This window comes from Ictalurus furcatus, chromosome 13, assembly GCF_023375685.1.
Source record: "Ictalurus furcatus strain D&B chromosome 13, Billie_1.0, whole genome shotgun sequence".
NCBI lineage: Eukaryota > Metazoa > Chordata > Actinopteri > Siluriformes > Ictaluridae > Ictalurus > Ictalurus furcatus.
This window is the reverse complement of record NC_071267.1, coordinates 4,542,209-4,561,719: the sequence shown is the minus strand read 5'-3', so window position 1 is coordinate 4,561,719 and position 19,511 is coordinate 4,542,209. Positions and strand designations below refer to the sequence as shown.

Below are 19,511 nucleotides of genomic sequence, written 5' to 3'. Positions count from 1 at the left end.
GTGTGTGTGTGTGTGTGTGTGTGTGTGTGTGTGTGTGTACTCTATTTTAGAATGGAAACCACATCATACTATGTTGCTTGGTAATCAAATAAAATGGATGAAATGGATGTTTTTCAAGGTTACAGTTTGCTTAATGAGTATGCATTATTTAATATAACCACTTGAAGTTAGAGTAAATTCACATCAGTTAACATCAATTTAAAAAAAATAAATTAATTAAAAAAAAAAAAAAAAAAAGGCCTACAGTCAGGGGTGTCACAGAGGAAGGGATCCCTGGGATTTGCTCTGGATCCACCAGGACCTTTACCAGGATAAAGTGATGATTGAATGAATGAATGAATGAATGAATTAATGATGTAATTTACAGTGGTGGCTCATTCATAGGGGCAGGATGAGCACCATATACAGTATATCATCTGTATAAAAAAACATTAATCGTCATAAAGTTCTCATTAACAATGGCATACATTTTAAATTCCATTGAAATACTAATTATCTCTTTGGTGTGAGCAATGATTTTTTAAAATGTTGCTATTTGACATGTAACTGAGTGTTCAGTGCCAGATTTTATTCATAATGTGAACTACAGTAAGTAACTAATAATTGCTAATAATACTATTTACAGTGTTCAGTTGGGTATTTTACAAATGAACATGTGATGTTCATCACATCCTACCCTTGAACCCCTTTGTGCTGTAGTCACTTACTGCTTTTATCACAGGAGAAACAACACCACAGCTCTGTTTATGACACACTGTAATTCCATTTTTGGATAAAATGTATTCACACATACCAACTGTACTGCTGTACAAACATGATAGATCAGGCTGGTTCTTCAAATCTGGCACTTGAGGGCCACTGTCCTGCAGAGTTTAGCTCCAACCCTAATCAAACACATCTGAACAAGCTAACCAAGGTCTTCAGGATTACTAGAAAATTACTTGACAAGTTTGGACGTTGGAGTTAATCTCTGCATATTTGAAGAACCATGTGATAGATCATGCTTCACTGTTTACCAATATCAAATGTAGTAACATTTAAGACATCTTTGTTAATAAATAAACATAATTAATGTAAAATACTGTTTTATTATTTGCTGTGCTTATATTATATGTTATCATGACTATTATCATGATATACATACATCATATATGCATCTCAAAATGCCTGAATAAAGTAGGCTTATCCCCAGATTTCTACTAGCCCTAGCTCTGTAACCAGTGGAATGTCAAACTCAAAGTTTTTACAGCAGAATGCTACTATAGAGGACTTATTTCTGTGAAAATTTTAGGGTTGTATCTGGTCCCCCACCAGAGATATTCAACCAGAAACTAAGGGGAAGTTTATGGCACTTTCTCGTCCCCATAGAAAATATAATAATAATAGTAAGAGAAGTCTCAAACCTGAAATATTCTGCATGTACACTATACTTACCTAGGTACTGCCTAAAAAAGTTAAGACTAAGACTCAACCCTTCCTTCATAAATCGACCCTAAAAGTGGAACTGTGAGCAATCTTGTGCATTACATTTGGACTTACATTCTAAGTCTAAGGAACATGAATGTGCAAAATGTTTATATATGTACACGTACCTTGTAATGTGTTCAGCGAGGTCATTTTTTGTTCCAACTAGCTAGGCCGGTGCAGATCTGAGATTTTGAGGTTTCTGTAAACAGCTGTGTAACCAAAATTTGTTGTGTGCCATGACACAAACATGGCCATCACAGTTAAACCAAGGGAATTTTAGAAAAATTTGGAAGGTGAATACATAAAGGTAATCACTCAAAAAAAAAATTGAAAGATTAAAAATGGTCAAGCAACCAACTTTACAATTATTAGACCACTTCAGATGGACTTACCCATAATAGAATTGTTGGTGCTTTTTTTAAATCCAAAATTGAGCTGGTCATTTTCTGTTGTGGGAACATGTGTTACCTCTTATGGGCCAAACGATTACTGAACAAACTACTTCATCTAAATGACAGCAGATATACAGTAAACTATATAATTAAAGGTTTGTGGCTACATGACTATCACACCCATATGTGGTTCTTCCCCAAACTGTCCCATAGAGTTGAAAGCACACAATTGTATAGAATGCAGGGCCGTAGGAGCTCTCTGGAAAGGCTTTTTTTTTTTTTTAAATAATAAAGCAATTAACTGCTCATTTCTACTGGCATTTCATTGGTGAAATATCTGTAAAACACAGACAGATGTAAAGGGTGACCAATAGCATTGATTTATGAAAAAATAAAAATGACAAAATATGGAGATACAAGTTGTCACTGATGTATATCTCTGAATTAAGCTCAAGTTGTTCATTAATATTACTCCAAACAGAAAATTGTTAATTTAAAACACTAGCTACTATAATAGTTAAGAACAGCTGCTAGTTAATGTAGCTAGCCACAGAACATTTCGAGACGTGGGGGCCATCCTGTGAGGATCGCTGTTTCTGTTGGTGAGTTGAAGCTAGGAGTATGAGTTGAAGGCTATATTGCTATAAAAAAAACATTCCATTGTCCAGTATTCTTGCTGGATGACTGTGTGACCTACTATGGCAGTTCTTGATGCAGCAGCACTTCCCAAGTACCTTGTAAACTTATGCATATTTGACAGTTTCATAGGCTAAATAATTATTTAAACAACAAAATTGTCGATCAAAACCAGCAAACAATCAGCATTTTCATGGGCTGAAATAGCTACAATATCCTACCACAAATACAAAGTGGTAAATCTTTTATCTACACGTTAGTGGGCTCAAGAGCATCTGAATGTCATAACCGCCCTCACCTCAGGACACAAGTTTTTTTTTTTTTCCCATGGATCTTCACGGAATAGTTGAGTATCTCCAAATGAATCCATTCCGCTTTCATTGCATAAGAGTAGCCACCTCTCTGAAAATCCATAACAGGTTTTGCTTGTTACCTTGCAGTGACAAACACTTTGCTCTCGCCAAGCTTGGCAACAGGCAAATGGGTTCAGTCCTAGCTACTCGAGTCTGACCCCTCCACTTATTACAGAGAAAGTTTTTTTTTTATATATAGAATTATGTTTCTAAAAGTTGTAGAATGGATTCATTTGGAGACTATCCAACTCAGAAATCCTCAGAGACACGCAGGCAATGCGAAATAAAATTTAAGATTAGGAAAAAGCCATGTATAATGGTTCCTACACCCATGATAGAATGCCTTTGTATACGGTAACAATACAATTTCCCTTCACTGGAACTAAAAGGCCCAAACCTGTTCCAGCATGACAATTCCGCACTGAGGTGTATCCATATAATAATATATAACAAAGCAACAGAAACACGCCAGCAGCCTCAATAAGTGGTTTCAACTAGTTTTGGTTGGAAAGAAAATGGTTGCCAAATTTCATATACGTGAGCTATGTCAGCAAGGGGTTAAGGTAATGGACTGCCAATCCGCTGTGTACCCATGTGGGTTGGATGCCATTTTGTGAACCCTTTTGAATTTTTTATGTTTCACCATAAATTAAACATCATCAGATTGTCAGAGAAGTCCTAAAAGTAGACACAGAGAACCCAATTAAACAAATGAGACAAAAATATTATACTTGGCCATTTATTTATTGAGGAAAATTATCTAATGTTACAAGTCATGTATGGCAAAACCTCTAGGATTAGCAGTTGGTTTGAAGGTGAAATTAGGGTCAGGTGTTTTCAATCAATGGGATGACAGTCAAAAGTGTATGAGCACCCTTTTTTATTTAAAGAACAGGGATCTATCAAAGTTTGATCTTCACAACACATTTGTGGAAGTGTATCATGGTATGAAAAAAATGAGATTTGTGAGGATCTCAGAAAAAGAGCTGTTGATGCTCATTAGGTTGGAAAAGGTTAAAAAAAACAACAACAATCTCTTAAGAGTGTGGACTCCGCCAATCCACAGTCAGACAGATTGTGTACAAATGGAGGAAATTCATGACCATGGTTACCCTCCATAGGCATGGTCAACCAACAAAGATCACTCCAAAAGCAAGACATGTAGTAATCCACGAGGTCACAACTGAACCCAGGGTAACTTCTAAGCAACTAAAGGCCTCTCTCACATTGGAGAATGTTAATGTTCATGAGTCAACCGTAAGGAGAACACTGAACAACAATGGTGTGCATGGCAGGGCTACAAGGAGAAAGCCAGTGCTCTCCAAAAAGGACATTGCTGCCCGTCTGCAGTTTGCTAAAGATCACGTGGACAAGCCTATTGGAGAAAAAGTTTCATGGACAAATGAGAAGACTGAAAGAACTTTTTGGTTTAAATGAGAAGCCTTATATTTGGAGAAAGGAAAACACTGCGTAAGAACTGTATCCCCTTTGTGAAACATGGTGGTGGTGGTAGTATTACGGTTTGGGCCTTTTCCACTGCATCTGAGCCAGGACGGCTTGGAACAATGAATTCTAAAGGAAAGTGTCAGGATATCTGTTTGTTAACTGAATCGCAAGAGAAAGTGGACCATGCAGCAAGACCCTAAGCACACAAGCACTCAAGCACACAAGTCGTTCTACAAAAGAATGGTTAAAGTAGAAAAAGGTCAATGTTTTGGAATGGCCAAGTCAAGGTCCTGACCTTAATCCAATGGAAATGTTGTGGAAGGACCTGAAGCAAGCAGCTCATGGGAGGAAACCCACCCTCCAAGCTGATGTACAGGACTGATCAACATTTACCGGAAACGTTTGGTTGCAGTTGCTGCTGCACACCGAGGTCACACCAGATACTGAAAGCATAGGTTCACATACATTTGCCACTCACAGATATGTAATATTGGATCATTTTCCTCAATAAATAAATGACCCTGTGTAATATCTGATGATGTTTTTGGTCATGTTTATGCAGATGTATAGAAAGTTCTAAAGGGTTCACAAACTTTCAAGCACCACTGCAAGTGGGATGTAAGATCATAGCAGAATAGCTCTTGTGCAAACACTACATATGTGACCATAGACCACGGTATCTTAAGCCTAGGTGAATCACATCTAAAAAACGATGCCTTAGCTCTATATTCAGCTAGAAATGGTTAGATGTCTCCTGTAGAGCTGGTTAAGAAGGAGGCACTTGAGTCTCACAACAGATTGGATTGGGTCCAGTTGATTATGGAATTGTCCCATTCTGTGTGAACTTTGGATTTATTAGAGAAGCAGTCATCTAGTTTGCTAACAGTAAACCCTTCTTTGCATAGTTTTCGTTGAAAGCAGCATGTCTTGGATGAGGTGGCTGAGAGGTTAAGGCGGTGGAATGTGTGAGAGAAATTGTCTTTTATTTCATGCTATATGTTGTGTTCTATGCCTGTGCAAGGATGCACGTCTAAGAAGGTCATGTCATGTCATTTAGATTAGTATAGATTGTTTATCTGCTTACAGAGACGCAAACATGTTTTTCTGTTAAGGGTTCGTCTGCACATTTGCTAAGACCCTGAAACAAAGCCTGTTTGAACTGCCTCAAATGACTCCTTATATATATACATATATATAATTATTTATCTCCCCCCACCCCACCCCCCCATTCTATTTCTAATTAATGTGTATTATTTCCTATCTGTTTTTTGTGTGTAATTGAGCTGCTGTAATGAGGGAATTTCCCCAGTGTGGGATCAATAAAGTTTATCTTATCTGATTATCAGCCAACACCACACACCTTTGAGAATCAGCACTGTGTGATTCTCTGACACAAAGAATTGTCTGCAGTACTGTGCAGGAAAGGGGCCTCTAATGATCAGGCCACGTAATTTAATATACTCCGATTCTCAATTGATAAATATCAATGTCACATGACTTGTAAAACAGTTATTTTTATTAAAAATTCTTTATAAGCAGCATAAATATGCCTTTCATATGTACATCATCAAAACACAAACATATGCCTTATATTTAATAAAATATTAATGCTTTACAAATCTTTACAACTATGCTCTTTATTTCATTAAGGATTAAACTGTATGTGCAAATACATTTTACAGAGAGACGTTTTACTTTTGTACTAATAAATATAGCACTTTATATCTCTAAAGACTGTACAAGTAATCTACTGTCCCCCATTTATGGTAATATATCTTAGATGAGTATAGATGGCAGTATTAAAGGACAAAAGTCAACATAAAATAACAGAAACAATCCTCAGCTAAAATGCTAAAAATGACAATCTGTACTCAAGTCTCTAAAACTTTTAATTATAATATAATATCTTAAACCACTTGTAGGATTACAGGTGAGAGTTAACTGGTTTGAAACATACCAAGTCAGAAGAATGTAGTTTTCCATATTAAGGGTAAATATAACACTTATACAGTGTTATAACCACAACACAATTTACTTACGAGGAAAATATTTCCATGTTCTGAGGTAAGTGGTCATTACCAGAATTACATGAGACTATGCTCACAAGATTGATTATGTCTGAGTACAGCTACCGGAATATCATTAATAAATAACTCTAATTGATTGTTAAATTCAACTTAGGGCGAATGTACTGTCTATCATTAAATTAATAATGAATATATGGGCACTTCCAGCTAATATGATCAAGAGTACTAAATAGGTTAAAGAAATACTATGCCCAAAATACTAACCTGGCTCACAGCAAGAAATTTTATAATGACAGCTGACCCTTACTGACTTTTTTCTTTGTTTAAATATTTCTTATTCTCTCAAATTATTTGACATGATGTTTGATTCTTTTAACTACCACTGGTGCGGCATTTTTAGGTGTTCACATGTGAAAGATTGCTTCAAATTCACTGAGGATGAACTCGATGATCTGGTTCTGGAAGACCATGTATGCCGTTATGTTTGCTGACTCCATTTCAGGCTTGAGCAACGTTGGGCCGAAGACAATGGCCACATTCTGCAAACTCATCCTGTTCTCATCTCCATGCTCAATAACTCTGAAAAAAAGAGTGATATAGGAAGTGATTCAGGAAGATTTCCTTCTAGAAACTGTCCACACTGTATAAAATCAACAGTGATCATCTACGCTACTTTTACTATGTCCTTAACATGCAACAAACAAAACCAGATCTCAGAGAGAACACTATCACTCTGAAAAGGCTGATAAATATTTGCCCCGGGCACTAATGGTAACTGAAGAAGAAGAAGAAGAAGAGGAAGAAGAAAAAAACCTTACTTCCTTAAATGGCTAAAGAGTGCCTCCATTGTGTCATGATTATGTGTTGGTAAAGATTTCACCAGATCACGTATATAGGACACTCGGCTGTTGTAGTCTGGAATTTCTACAGCAAATCAAAAAACACAATATATTAAGCTCTCCATGAACATTAAAAACAACCACACCAGTCTAATTTCTGCCATAAATATGAGAAGATAATTACTCACTGATGCCCTGGACAAAGCTGTTGAAGTGACTGTAAGGGAACAGGGGTTCTTGTAGCTCCCTGAAAAAGAGCTTCAAGGCTCCTGTAATGACATGGATGTCCCAGTGGCCCTCCTCCAGATCTAGATCCTCTGTTGATGTGCATAAAAATATTAATATGACTGCTTAGGATAAAAAATACTATGTTAGTTTAAGCCAAGGAATAGAACACTGACAAACAGCACAAGAAAACAATATATTTTTAAATGATATTACCATGATCAGCCTTGAAACGTAGCTTCTGAATAACAGCTAAGTTCCCACTAACTCTGTAGATTCCATCAACCTCCAAACCTGGGAGAAAAAAGTAGATTGGGTCACTCTCTTCATTTAAATGTAACAAAATTGCATCTAATTTTGATCTAGTATTACACAACACACAGTACCTCTGTTCTCTACTGTCCTGATGCACTTCACAACAAAGCTAGGCACTGTAGTCTTCTCCTGGGCACAGAGATTTTGCAGATGACAGCCAAACACGTTTTCTATGTCAGACAATGAAACATCTTCGTTATATACCTCTTGTACATGGAAACTACATAGATACCCTAAACAGAAGCAGTCATTTCACCTCTAATATAGCCTTTTTCCTTGACTGACTGCAAAGTAGGCCGCTTGAGGAGAAACTTGCGGAGCTTGTTGCGGACCTTCTTTGGGTCTGATTCAGATGTGGAATTAGAGGAAAGCTGTCTACCTACTAACAGACAAACAGAGAAACATATGATAGGATCACTACAATGCAACCTAGTAGACTATGTGTACAATATTTCCCATAATTTCTGCAATGATAGTAGGTCAGTTTATGTTACATAAGCAATTTGGAAACACATTCAAATACATTTATGTATTTAATGAATTATTCCTTAAAAGTATTTAACTAATTAGGTGTCATTTCACATTCACTCAACACAGGTTAATTTATAGTATGTTAGTGTATTATACAGATAAAATTTGTTAGGCATTCCTGTCTGCTGTACTTCCAGTGGTGTACAGTTTGGTTGTACGATGCTCTTGGGTCAACCAGGGGACTGCCAAACAACAATGTTTTATTCCTTTTAACATCTGGTACATCTGCTCTGTAATAGAATAGTAACGTGTCTGCCCCTCAACTCAGTTAGGTCCCCAATTCTTGTCGACCTGGTAACACCGCCTGAACCCTGTAATACAGTACAGAGGTTCTCAACCTTTGGTTACTAAAGCCACCCCCAAGCCTCCCCTATCATGTGCATGCCCAACCCCCCCACCCCCGCCTCCCCCCCCATTGGAGGTATAATAATTATCTATATTCTATATAAAATCTATCTTTATATAACCTAATCTATAATGTGTTTTTGATAGATAGATTGCTTTTGTGTTTTTGTACTTTTTAAAATTACTTTTCATAACTTTTGATTTTTTTAAATAACTTTTATGACTTTTATAAAACTATATAACGGACAGGTATGGAACATGAATGATCAAAAATATTTCTGAAGACTATAACTACTTTGAACTAGGCTGTAATAACGTGTACTATTTTACATGTAAAACATGTTGCATTCCATTCATCTTGCATTCTAAAAACATTCGCATACGAATTATGCAAATTGGAATGAAGGACGCGTCTCGTTAGCCATGACTTGGTAAATGTCCGCCTCTCAGACACTCTCTGAACAGAGCAGACGCAGAGAGAGGTGAGAGTGAAGTAGGAAAGCAAGACCTGGCGCTTGCAGGATAGTACTGGTGACATTTGGAAAGTTTTTTCCAAAAAGTCGCTAGATTTGTCGCTAGACACTTTTTTGTTGCAAAAAAGTCGCTAAGTTGGCAACACTGGTATGCACTGACAGCTACACAGCTAGAAAACGGCAGGCTAGGCTCCGCCTCTCCCCAGCAAAAAGAAAATGCAGAGGGAGAGGGAACTTAGGGTTCTTCATTTACGCAAATGTATGCTATTTGAAAAGCAATAAAGCAATGAAATACACAGAGTACCCAAATGATTACCTGTCTGTATTTTCTTGAAAACAATTTGCACCCCCCTTCAGAACCACTGCTGTAGTACAACTATGGCTTTTTTCTCTTTCTCAGCAGACTTGGACCAGCACTTCTGCCAAACTAAGAGTTGATGGAGTGGCAGTTTCTAGGAGTGGCAGCCTGCTGATGGCCTTGTGCACCTCTGGCAGTGTCTTTGTGCTATTTGGAGTGGGATATTAACACACACAGGTTGATGGACTGCCTCAACTCTAGGACAAGTCTAATTTTCTCTTGTTTTTCCCCAAGGATGATGGATTCATGTGGAAGTTGCGGAGGCCTGAATCCGTGAGGCATCTTGGCAGGTTTGGCTTTAATGGATATATGTTGAATATTGGGGCAACAGTGGATCCGATATTAAGTCTATTATGGCTACTAATCAAAGCACTGACAGCACCAACAATAACTGACCTTATTATACTATATATAATGGTAATATATATTACTGGCTCCCCGACCTCTCAGTTATCTGGCTACATAGTGCTTGTTCACCACTGTTAGACTTTCCTTTTTCACTACCTGTCTTCAGCAGTGTTGGATTCCTCTGGTCTGTGTTTATCTACCTAGCTTTGGCTCTTGTCTTCAGCTGTGCAAGGCTGCCCATGTTCCATCCTCTTTCCTGGTGGATTCATTTCCAAAAAGATCTTTGTTTTCTTTTCCCTTGTTCCAGTGGTTACCCTGGTAGTTACTTCAGGAAGCAACAATGCAATGGTTTGTCCTAGTTTAGCTAAAATTTGAACATCATATGCATTTATTTAAAGTACTACTTGCATAGCATGCTGGGCTTATGCTAATTGGTATGCTAAAATTAGTTCCCCTTGGATACCATAACATACTTTCAGATTATACGCTCACTGGTAACTTTAATAGGAACACCTGTACACCTACTCATTTATGCAGTTATCTAATCAGCCAATCATGTGGCAGCAGCACAATGCATAAAATCATGCAGATACAAGTCAAGGGCTTCAGTTAATGTTCACATCAAACAACAGAATGAAGAAATGTGATTTCTGTGACTTTAACCGTGGAATGGTTGTTGGGAACAAATGGGCTGGTTTGAGTATTTCAGAAACTGAAGTCCCAACACCTGCTAAGGTGTGGGCCAGACATAAGAATTCTTTCTGGGTTTAGAATTCACTTATAGTCAGTTAAGGGACAATATCGTCCCTATATTACCATTGCTCATCCTTCGTTTGTCTACACTTGATTTGTCTTCCTTTTCTGTGTTAGAGGACTTTTCACTGGCTTCCTCGTCATCATCTGAGTGGTGCTGCTCCATGTCCTGAGACTGAGAGAAATAAATACACTTTAACTTTAGAGGATGTTTAAGCTTTTAATATTAAAATATTTCTAAAACCTCTACAGGTGCATCTAAAAAAAATGTAATATTGTGGAAAAATTCCATAATTTAATAAAAAAAAAAGTGGAACTTTCATATATTCTAGATTCATTACATATAAAGTGAAACATTTCAAGCCTTTTTTTTGTTTCAATCTTGATGATTATGGCTTCCAGCTCATGGAAATGAGATACTGAAAAAAATCCAGTATCTCAAAAATTTTACAATACAGAATTTATAATACGGCAATGTCGACCTGAGAAGAGCTCTAATCAGACAATTAACTCAAAACACCTTATTATTAAAACACCATTTCTCAGTGGTCCAAAGTCTTCTTTTCAGATGAAAGTAAATTTTGCATTTCATTTGGAAATCAAGGTCCCAGAGTCTGGAGGAAGAGTGGAGAGGAACAAAATCCAAGCCGCTTGAAGTGCAGTGTGAAGTTTCTACAGTCAGTGATGATTTGAGGTGTCATCTGCTGGTGTTGGTCCACTGTGTTTTCTCAAGTCGAGAGTCGATGCAGCGTCTACCAGGAGATTTTAGAGAACTTCATGCTTCATCTGCTGACGAGCTTTATGGAGATGCTGATTTCCTTTTCCAGCAGGACTCAGCACCTGCCCACAGTGCCAAAACTACTAGTAACTGGTTTACTGACCATGGTGTTACTGTGCTTGATTGGCCAGCCGACTCGCCTGACCCGAACCCCATAGAGATTGCCTCCATGTCACGCCGCATTGATGCAGTAATTCGTGCAAAAGGAGCTCAGACCAAGTATCGAGTGCATAAATTAACATACTTTTCAGAAGGTCAACATTTCTGTATTATAAATTCTTTATTATAATATTTTGAGATACTGGATTTTTTATTTCCATGAGCTGTAAGCAGTAATCATCAAGATAAAAAAAAAATGGCTTGACATATTTCACTTTATGTGTAATTGGTATAGAATATATGAAAGTTCCACCTTTCAATTAAATTACGGAAAAGAATGTACTTTTCCATGATATTCTAAGTTTCTGAGATGCACCTGTATTAGAGACATGCTAATTGTCTATAAACAGAATCAGAATGTTTGGACATTAGTCTGACTTACAAGTTGCCGTATGGTGTCTGTTATTACTTTATGCCAGTCTGTGATGATGCTTTCAGTGTCATACTGAATCAGGAATTCTGTTCCAGCCCGACTTTTCAGCTAAATAATTAAAAAAAATAAAATAAAAAATGTAAAAACATTTTAATCAATCATTCATAACAATATACAGTGCTGTGAAAAAGTGATTTCTTCTGTTTTCATATATATATATATATATATATATATATATATATATATATATATATACATATATATATATATATATATGTATATATATACGTATATATATATATATATATATATATATATATATATATATATATATATATATATATATAAAATAAACAAAAACTAAGATAAAACAAAGGCAACCTGAGTAAACGCAAAATACAGTTTTTAAATGATAATGTTATTTATTGAAGCAAAAAAGTTATCAAGACCAACTGGGCCTGTGTGAAAATGTATTTGCCTCTCGTAGTTACTAATTCCCCAAATCTATGAAACTGCATTCATAATGGGGTTCAGCTGGACTAGACACAACCAGACCTGATTACTGCAAACCCTGTTCAATCAAATCAACACTTAAATAGAACTTTTTCATTAGTATGAACTTGGTTAAAAGATCTTACCCAGTAACACACTATGCCAAAATTGAAAGTTATTCCAGAAATGATGAGGAGGAAGGTAACACAAATACATCAGTCTGGGAAGGGTTACAAAGCTATTTCAAAGGCTCTGGGACTCCAAATGACAACAGTGAGAGCCGTTATCTCCAAATGGAAAAACTCGGCACAGTAGAGAATGTTCCCAGAAGTGACTGACCTTCCAAAATTCCTCCAAGAGCACAACAACTTGGCCAAGAGCCAAGGACAACATCAAAGGACCTACAGGCCTTTCTTGCATCAGTAAAGGTCACTGTTCATGACTCCACTATCAGAAAGACACTGGGCAAAAATGGCATCCATGGAACAGTGGTGAAGCAAAAACCACTGCTAACCCAGAAGAACATTAAGGCTCGTCTGAATTTTGCCAAAATACACCTTGATGATCCTAAACCTTTTTGGGAGAATGTTGTGTGGATTGAAGAGTCAAAAGTGGAACTGTTTGGAAGACATGTAAACCAAACACAGAATTCCACAAAAAGATCATCATCAAGGTCAAGCATGGTGGTGGAAGTGTGATGGTGTGGGGATGCTTTGCTGCTTCAGGACCTGGGCAACTTGCAATAACTGAAGGAAACATGAATTCTGCTCTCTAACAGAAAATCCTGAAGGAGAATGTCCGGTCTTCAGTCCGTAAGTTGAAACTCAAATACAACTGGATTAAGCAGCAAGACAATGATCCAAAGCGTAGGAGTAACTCTTAGTCCTAGACATAAGTGAAAGACTGATCTCCAGTTATCAGAGGCATTTGGTTGCAGTTATTGCTGCTAAAGGTGGCACAACCAGATTTTAAGTTTAAGGGAGCAATACAAATATATGTTTCAATAAAATAATAATAAAACATGTATTGTGTGTTTATTCCGGTTGCCTTTGTTTTATGTTGTATTTCATTTGAAGATCTAAAACTATTTAGTATGAGATATACACAAAAACAGAAGAAATCAGCAAATACTTTTCAACAGCACTGTACACTAGAAGTATGTCTGGTTTCCTTATTTTTATACCTCCAGCACATTTTTTTTGCTGGACTTCTCCTTTGCAGCCCATCCAATTATTGCTCCTTTCAAATCCACAGTGAATTCTGGAACAATCTGATTGGTCTTGCTCTGTGGAAACAGAAATTCATTGTTGTAAGAAGTAGGCTCTTTGTAAAAACGGCTATCAGTGGCATTGAGTCATGGCAGCTCTTTATGTGCAGTGCTGCAGCACTTACTGATGTTCCTGCTGGGGTGGACTTTGGGTCCTTGTGGAATGTTAGAACCCCTCCATGAAGAACAGTCCATGACTGAGCCCAATTTTTTCTGTATAAACAGTATTGACAAGCAGGTTTTGTTAAACAAAATCGTGAAGCCACAAAAGTAATATTGTTTATCACCCTTATAAATCACATTTATGCACAAGAAGCTTTTGTCCTTACCGTACTTTTTTACCGTTCTCAGATATCTTGGTCTTGTTGAGGATTCCAGCTTTCTCCAAATTTGACACCTAAAAATGGGAATAAGGAATAAGAAGATTTCAGAGTATATGATGCATTTTCAGCAGGCAGCAAAGGTACCTGCAGATTTGTGAACAATATATGGTTATTCTAATGCTTGTTTACAGTTGCTTACTTGTGTATTTTATTCATGTCTCAATTCTTATCTTAGCATAAACGTGTCTTTACTATCCAATGATTAGTAGGCAATGTGCCATACTCAATAGTGTTACACTGCTTAGACAGATAGAAAACAGTGTACCGGTAGCATTATAGTATTTAAAGCTCTTTATATGTCCATGTGTTAAGAGCCTTTGTCAAAATTCTCCTTCATCAGCCTTACTTTATATTGCTACAAATGTTTCAATAATGCACTGTAGTCACCATTGCCTCTGCAAATAATGACAAGAGTTCATGATATAAACCATAAAATAACACTGAATATATATATATAAAGCTACCAAATTTGATGATATAGAGGACTCCTTGGCATCTAATGAAGTCATATCATGATTTTTTAAATATTTTCCTTTTGTTTGGGTGTGTAATGTATCTGTTTGTGCATGTATAAGATCTGCAAAGTCACAAACCTCATCTCCCCCAAAGCGATTTATTTAGAGATGTACCGATGTATCGGCCGATACCGATTATTGGCATTAAAGGCAATTTTTCAAGCTCTGCCCCGCTAAAATTTTACACCGGACATTGCAGCAGTGAAGCGGGAGTTTCGGCGTCGAATCGATTTCTCTTTTTTGCGTTGCTCGCGCTGAATTAAAGCGCCAGTACACAATTCAAAGATTTAAATGAAGATGAGTTGGCAAAAATTATATTGCCCAGAAAAATATATTTATAAATTAGTATATTTCATATCCAGTTAATGTTAATATATAAAAAGTTGATATTATATATTATCAGTTTGATGTTCAGTGATGAAGTAGAAATGCTTTTGTTTGTGGTGAGTGAATGTGAGACTAACAGGAGGTTTTTTAGAATTCAGTCAATGTTAATATGAATTAATAACATTCGATAAGTTAATAATCTTACTTTAAGCTTCAGAATTGAGTTCATGTGTTAATGTTAATTAGAGTAATGTGTTTTCTGTTTATGAGATCAGTTACTGTGAAACAACTTGCTGAAATGGAGAGAATAAAGTTTTTATTTGCATTTCCTTCAGAATTGTGGAATTAATTATTATTCATTTAAAAGATGGTATAAAAGGCAGAACTATCAGTATCGGTTATCAGTATCGGCCGATACCACTCTGAATAATCGGTTATCGGTATCGGCTGAGAAATTTAGTATCGGTGCATCTCTAGATTTATTTTATCTAACAGAGAACACTGCTCCAGACCTGCCCAAAACGCGTCGTTTGAAGTCCTGATATTACTTCTGCGAATGTGTACGTCACTACGTGAACTATTAGCATAATCCCACCAAAAGGCAGGCGCGAAGAAAGAGGACGATTCAGGCACTATGTCATGGAGACGCTGTGTGTTTTGATGCAAAAGCAAACTCCTTTGTTTGGCCTTCCAAAAACAGACGAGATTAGGAATCAGTGGTTACTATTTATTTATAATGCTGTTCCTGAACAGTACAACCCAAACGTTTGCTTGTGCACAGCGCATTTTATGGAGGACGACTTCCTGAACCTGGCAAGGCAGGCTAGACACAAAGGCTACTCCTGAAATGTGGGGCGATTCCCACTTTACTCAGACAATGTTGTGCTTCTGAATCAGAACCTGTAAGTATGTTTGATTATTTTATGAAGTATCTGCTATTGACTGTTCAAATGCAGAGTTTTGTGTTGTGGCCCAGGGCTCAGTTGTAGACCTCTTCTAACATGCTAGCTAAAGATTGCAAAGTTGCCTCAGTTTTTTTTAAGTATTTGTTTGTTTGTATGTTGGTGGGCTGACTTAGACGTTGATTGTAGCTGCTGTTGTGATTGTATCCTGAAACGGTTTATATCAGTTGAATCACAAGAATCTTAGCTTTCCAAAGATATACTGCATGAGTACCTATGTATGCACAACAGCGGTGTACATAACATAGTTTTCCACTTAACAACACGCCGGCTCACCAGCGGGGTGTCGGAATTTAAATCGTATCTGAAAGGTAAGAGAGTTACAAAATAAAAATTTATCACTGGGCTTTTTGGAAGGACAGGCTTTGGAGAAATTGGAGTGTTTTAGGCAGCCTGGGAATAGAGGTACTGCAACAATGTAAGGTATGTGACCAATAATGCGTTTTTGAACAATAAAGCATGTTAACCTATTTTATTACACTCAATAAACAAAATAATGAACGTTTAAAAATCATGATATGACCCCTTTAAAAAACACGTAACTGGATCAACATATAACAGAACATGACCATTGTAGAGTACATTAATTGCAATTACCTACACAACTGATAAGATACATTTTTACATTGATACATTTTTGTCACTTGTCAGTGTCATGCAGCAGCAATACATCATCATTATGCTTGTCTATATTGTGTAGACCCAGTGGTAACTAATAAGTAAGCAAATATATTAAAAAATGCAATCATCTATATTATTTCTAACAAATACTGGAGTCCCATCACAAAGTAAAATGAAATATTCATGAAACAGTATAACAGAACTTCTGTTTATTTAATCACTCCACCAGAAGTCCAGCAATTCAATAAGCAGATACAATTCAAAAACACTTTCTATAGCTGAGATTCCGTTCTCTGATTTGGCAGGTTATTCCCAGATATAGCTGTAATATGGAGTTAATTTTGTGCTAAATGTTGCAAATAAAATAATTAAATCCACAAGGCATTCACCTTAAATCTCTATTGGTCAACTTTTTGGAGTGGGAGGTACTCTGAAAGTTAGCCACACCCACTCCATTAACTGTGGTGCATCCTCTGACATGTCGGAACGAACGGTGTCTAGTGCTCAGCAGCAGGTAAACTATATTGTAGCTGCATTAAAAAGCTGACAAAAACAACAATATGAGTAGCTACTGAACTGTTTGTAGATGCATTCACATGTATTTCTTGATCATACAAGTGTCTTCATTCCATCCACTTGAGCAGCAGTTTAAACAGCTAATGTTAGCTAGGTGTCAAGACTGAAGTTGGCTTCTTATTCGCCAGTCTCTTATTTGGATATTCCATTCCACCTTCAGAGGTCCAGGTCTTATGATCTCGTGCCAGTAGATGGCGCCATGAAGTGCACTAATATCAAATACAATTTCCTACGTCAAATGTCATTCTCAGGACGTCTAAAAATCAGACAGCTCCATATGAAAATAAGTGTAATGTACTATCAAAATGCGCAATATGAAGAAATAAGTACAATTCTTTTTAATAATGGCCCTGTGAACGTCTCTATTCTATACTGTATATTTTGTATTCTCTATATATAATTTTATATTTATAGTATATGTACTGTTGTATATACAGTGTACATATCTCTGACATATATTTATGACTAATACTTACATATACGGCATTTTTAAAAAATACCTATTAGAGCTTTTCTATTATAACATCATTCATAATGCATCATTCATACTGTTATCTACTCAGTAGCTACTGCACATATTCACTGCCCATAGCCTTGTTATTTATTTACTGTATATATTTACATATTCAAACTACAATTTGTTAATTTGCACAATGCTACTATTTGCACTTCTGGTAGATGCTAAGCTGAATTTCGTTGAGGAGTACCTGTACTGTGCATTGATGATGAAGATCGATCTATCTATCTATCTATCTATCTATCTATCTATCTATCCATCCATCCATTCACCCGTCTGTCTGTCTGTCTGTCTATTGGATGCAGGCAAATTGCATTTTCTGCCTATACCATTATCTCCTTACAATAATACTACTTCTCACTTATTTTCATATGAAATATTCAGATTTTTGAGTTTTAAGAATGAGGACTCATGCTCTCAATCATGCTGTTGTAGTGAATATAAGCATGCCCGTGATTACCTGTGGCACTCGGCATGCAGCTTCACGCACATGGCCGAATCACAGACATGCTGATATTCACTACAACAGCCCTCTTGCTTGTGCAATATTGCTTAAATATATATTAATTCATTATTTTAAAAAATTATAATTCTCATGATGGGTACCAGTAATTCCGGTAGTCACTCTATTGTGTTGTGGTAAACATACAAGCCTGTAATTATTTGACAGTCTGCTGCTGAGGATTTAAGACTCCCTTAAATACATCTCTTGGACTAACCAGATGTGGATAAATGTATACTTTCTTTGCCTATCATGGAAGATTAATCACGTGCATGCACAATCAAGTGGATGTCAAGTGGATAAGTCAGGTCAGTCACTTACATTATGCAGCATTTCTGGAGAGCCAGACATATCGCTGTCTGAAGCATTCCTGCGATGACTAAAGGGAAGTTTCTGTCAGCGAGAAAAAGCCATTTAGATCTCCACAAAATTGTGTTTGTTTATTTCCTTCCAACCAGTGTTACTGTTAAAGTATGAGGTGCAGTGGTGCTCAAAGAATAAACATATTTAAAACATATCATTCAGTTATTTCTTGGAGGAAAAACAAGTATGAAACAAATGCTACTTTAGGAAAACTAGATTAACTACACTTAATCATTCTGTAATGATTTATGAAATAGGTCTTATCTTACTTGAGAATAGTTAACTACTGTAAGTTATGATAAACATGTTAAAATCAACTTCGATTACATTACAATATATTGAATTATTATTACATTAGTTTACATAATCTATTTTGCAACATAAAATACGGTATACAGTATAATATGGCTGAATCATGTAGTTTTATTTCTAGTTCTAATCTGTGCAGAGTTTTTTGCATGCTTTCCCCATGTCCACTTTCATCTCATTCCCGCTGTGTTTCCAGAATGGGCTCCGTGACCCTGACCAGGATAAAGAGGCTGTTAAAGATGAATGAATGAATGAATTATGGAATCCATCTCAGTGGAAGCCTGTATTGTATCAAAATAGGAAAAAAGTAAAGGGGCACAGACAAAGCAGGGGTCCAACAATGCCCCCTGGTTGGACACCCTGCACGTGTTTCGTGGTAATTTGAGTACAGGGTTAGTTAATATCTTTTAAGAATTTTTAATGACATATAAGACTAAAGTTGGGTGCACACTGTGCGATTTATAATAGTCGTTTGCGACTGTTGCTTGTCAGACTGTACGAACTTGATCCCCACTGTAATCCATGTCACACTGTAGGATCTCAGTTGTCATTAATGTCAGACTGTACGACAGTCAGGAAAAAAAACGCACGCACGCAAGAAGACTTGTACGGAGTAGGAGAAGCCACACTGCAGGACTGTGCCTCAAATCTTCTGTCACTGCCAGAATTTAATCGGAGGAAATATGTCAACGCAGCAGCCATTAATCAGTTGTCGGGGAACACGTCAAACTAGCGATCAAAGGCTACAGATTTTGGCCTAGGATTATAGGAATCTTTTAAGGTTCTCAAAATTTGTCTCAGACGACCAAATCGTGGCCAAAATCATACGGTGTGAACCCTGACTTACTTAAGGTAAGTT

At 36.8% G+C, this 19,511-nt stretch overlaps 1 protein-coding gene across 1 annotated transcript in view; it reads right to left on the bottom strand.

Annotated features, from left to right (window-relative positions):
• Window positions 1-5,602: 5,602 nt before the first annotated feature.
• The window catches only part of arhgap27 (Rho GTPase activating protein 27), a 36,872-nt gene continuing 22,963 nt past the window's right edge, over window positions 5,603-19,511 (bottom strand). Inside the window, exons 7-18 of the mRNA XM_053639867.1 lie at window positions 18,302-18,373; window positions 13,907-13,974; window positions 13,703-13,790; window positions 13,494-13,595; window positions 11,828-11,926; window positions 10,572-10,683; window positions 7,957-8,082; window positions 7,772-7,870; window positions 7,602-7,679; window positions 7,349-7,477; window positions 7,140-7,245; window positions 5,603-6,900 (exon numbers count right to left, since the gene is read on the bottom strand). Coding sequence (XP_053495842.1) covers window positions 6,726-6,900; window positions 7,140-7,245; window positions 7,349-7,477; window positions 7,602-7,679; window positions 7,772-7,870; window positions 7,957-8,082; window positions 10,572-10,683; window positions 11,828-11,926; window positions 13,494-13,595; window positions 13,703-13,790; window positions 13,907-13,974; window positions 18,302-18,373 — 1,254 coding nt within the window. The 3' untranslated portion in view covers window positions 5,603-6,725. The remainder of the gene's footprint in view (window positions 6,901-7,139; window positions 7,246-7,348; window positions 7,478-7,601; window positions 7,680-7,771; window positions 7,871-7,956; window positions 8,083-10,571; window positions 10,684-11,827; window positions 11,927-13,493; window positions 13,596-13,702; window positions 13,791-13,906; window positions 13,975-18,301; window positions 18,374-19,511) is intronic.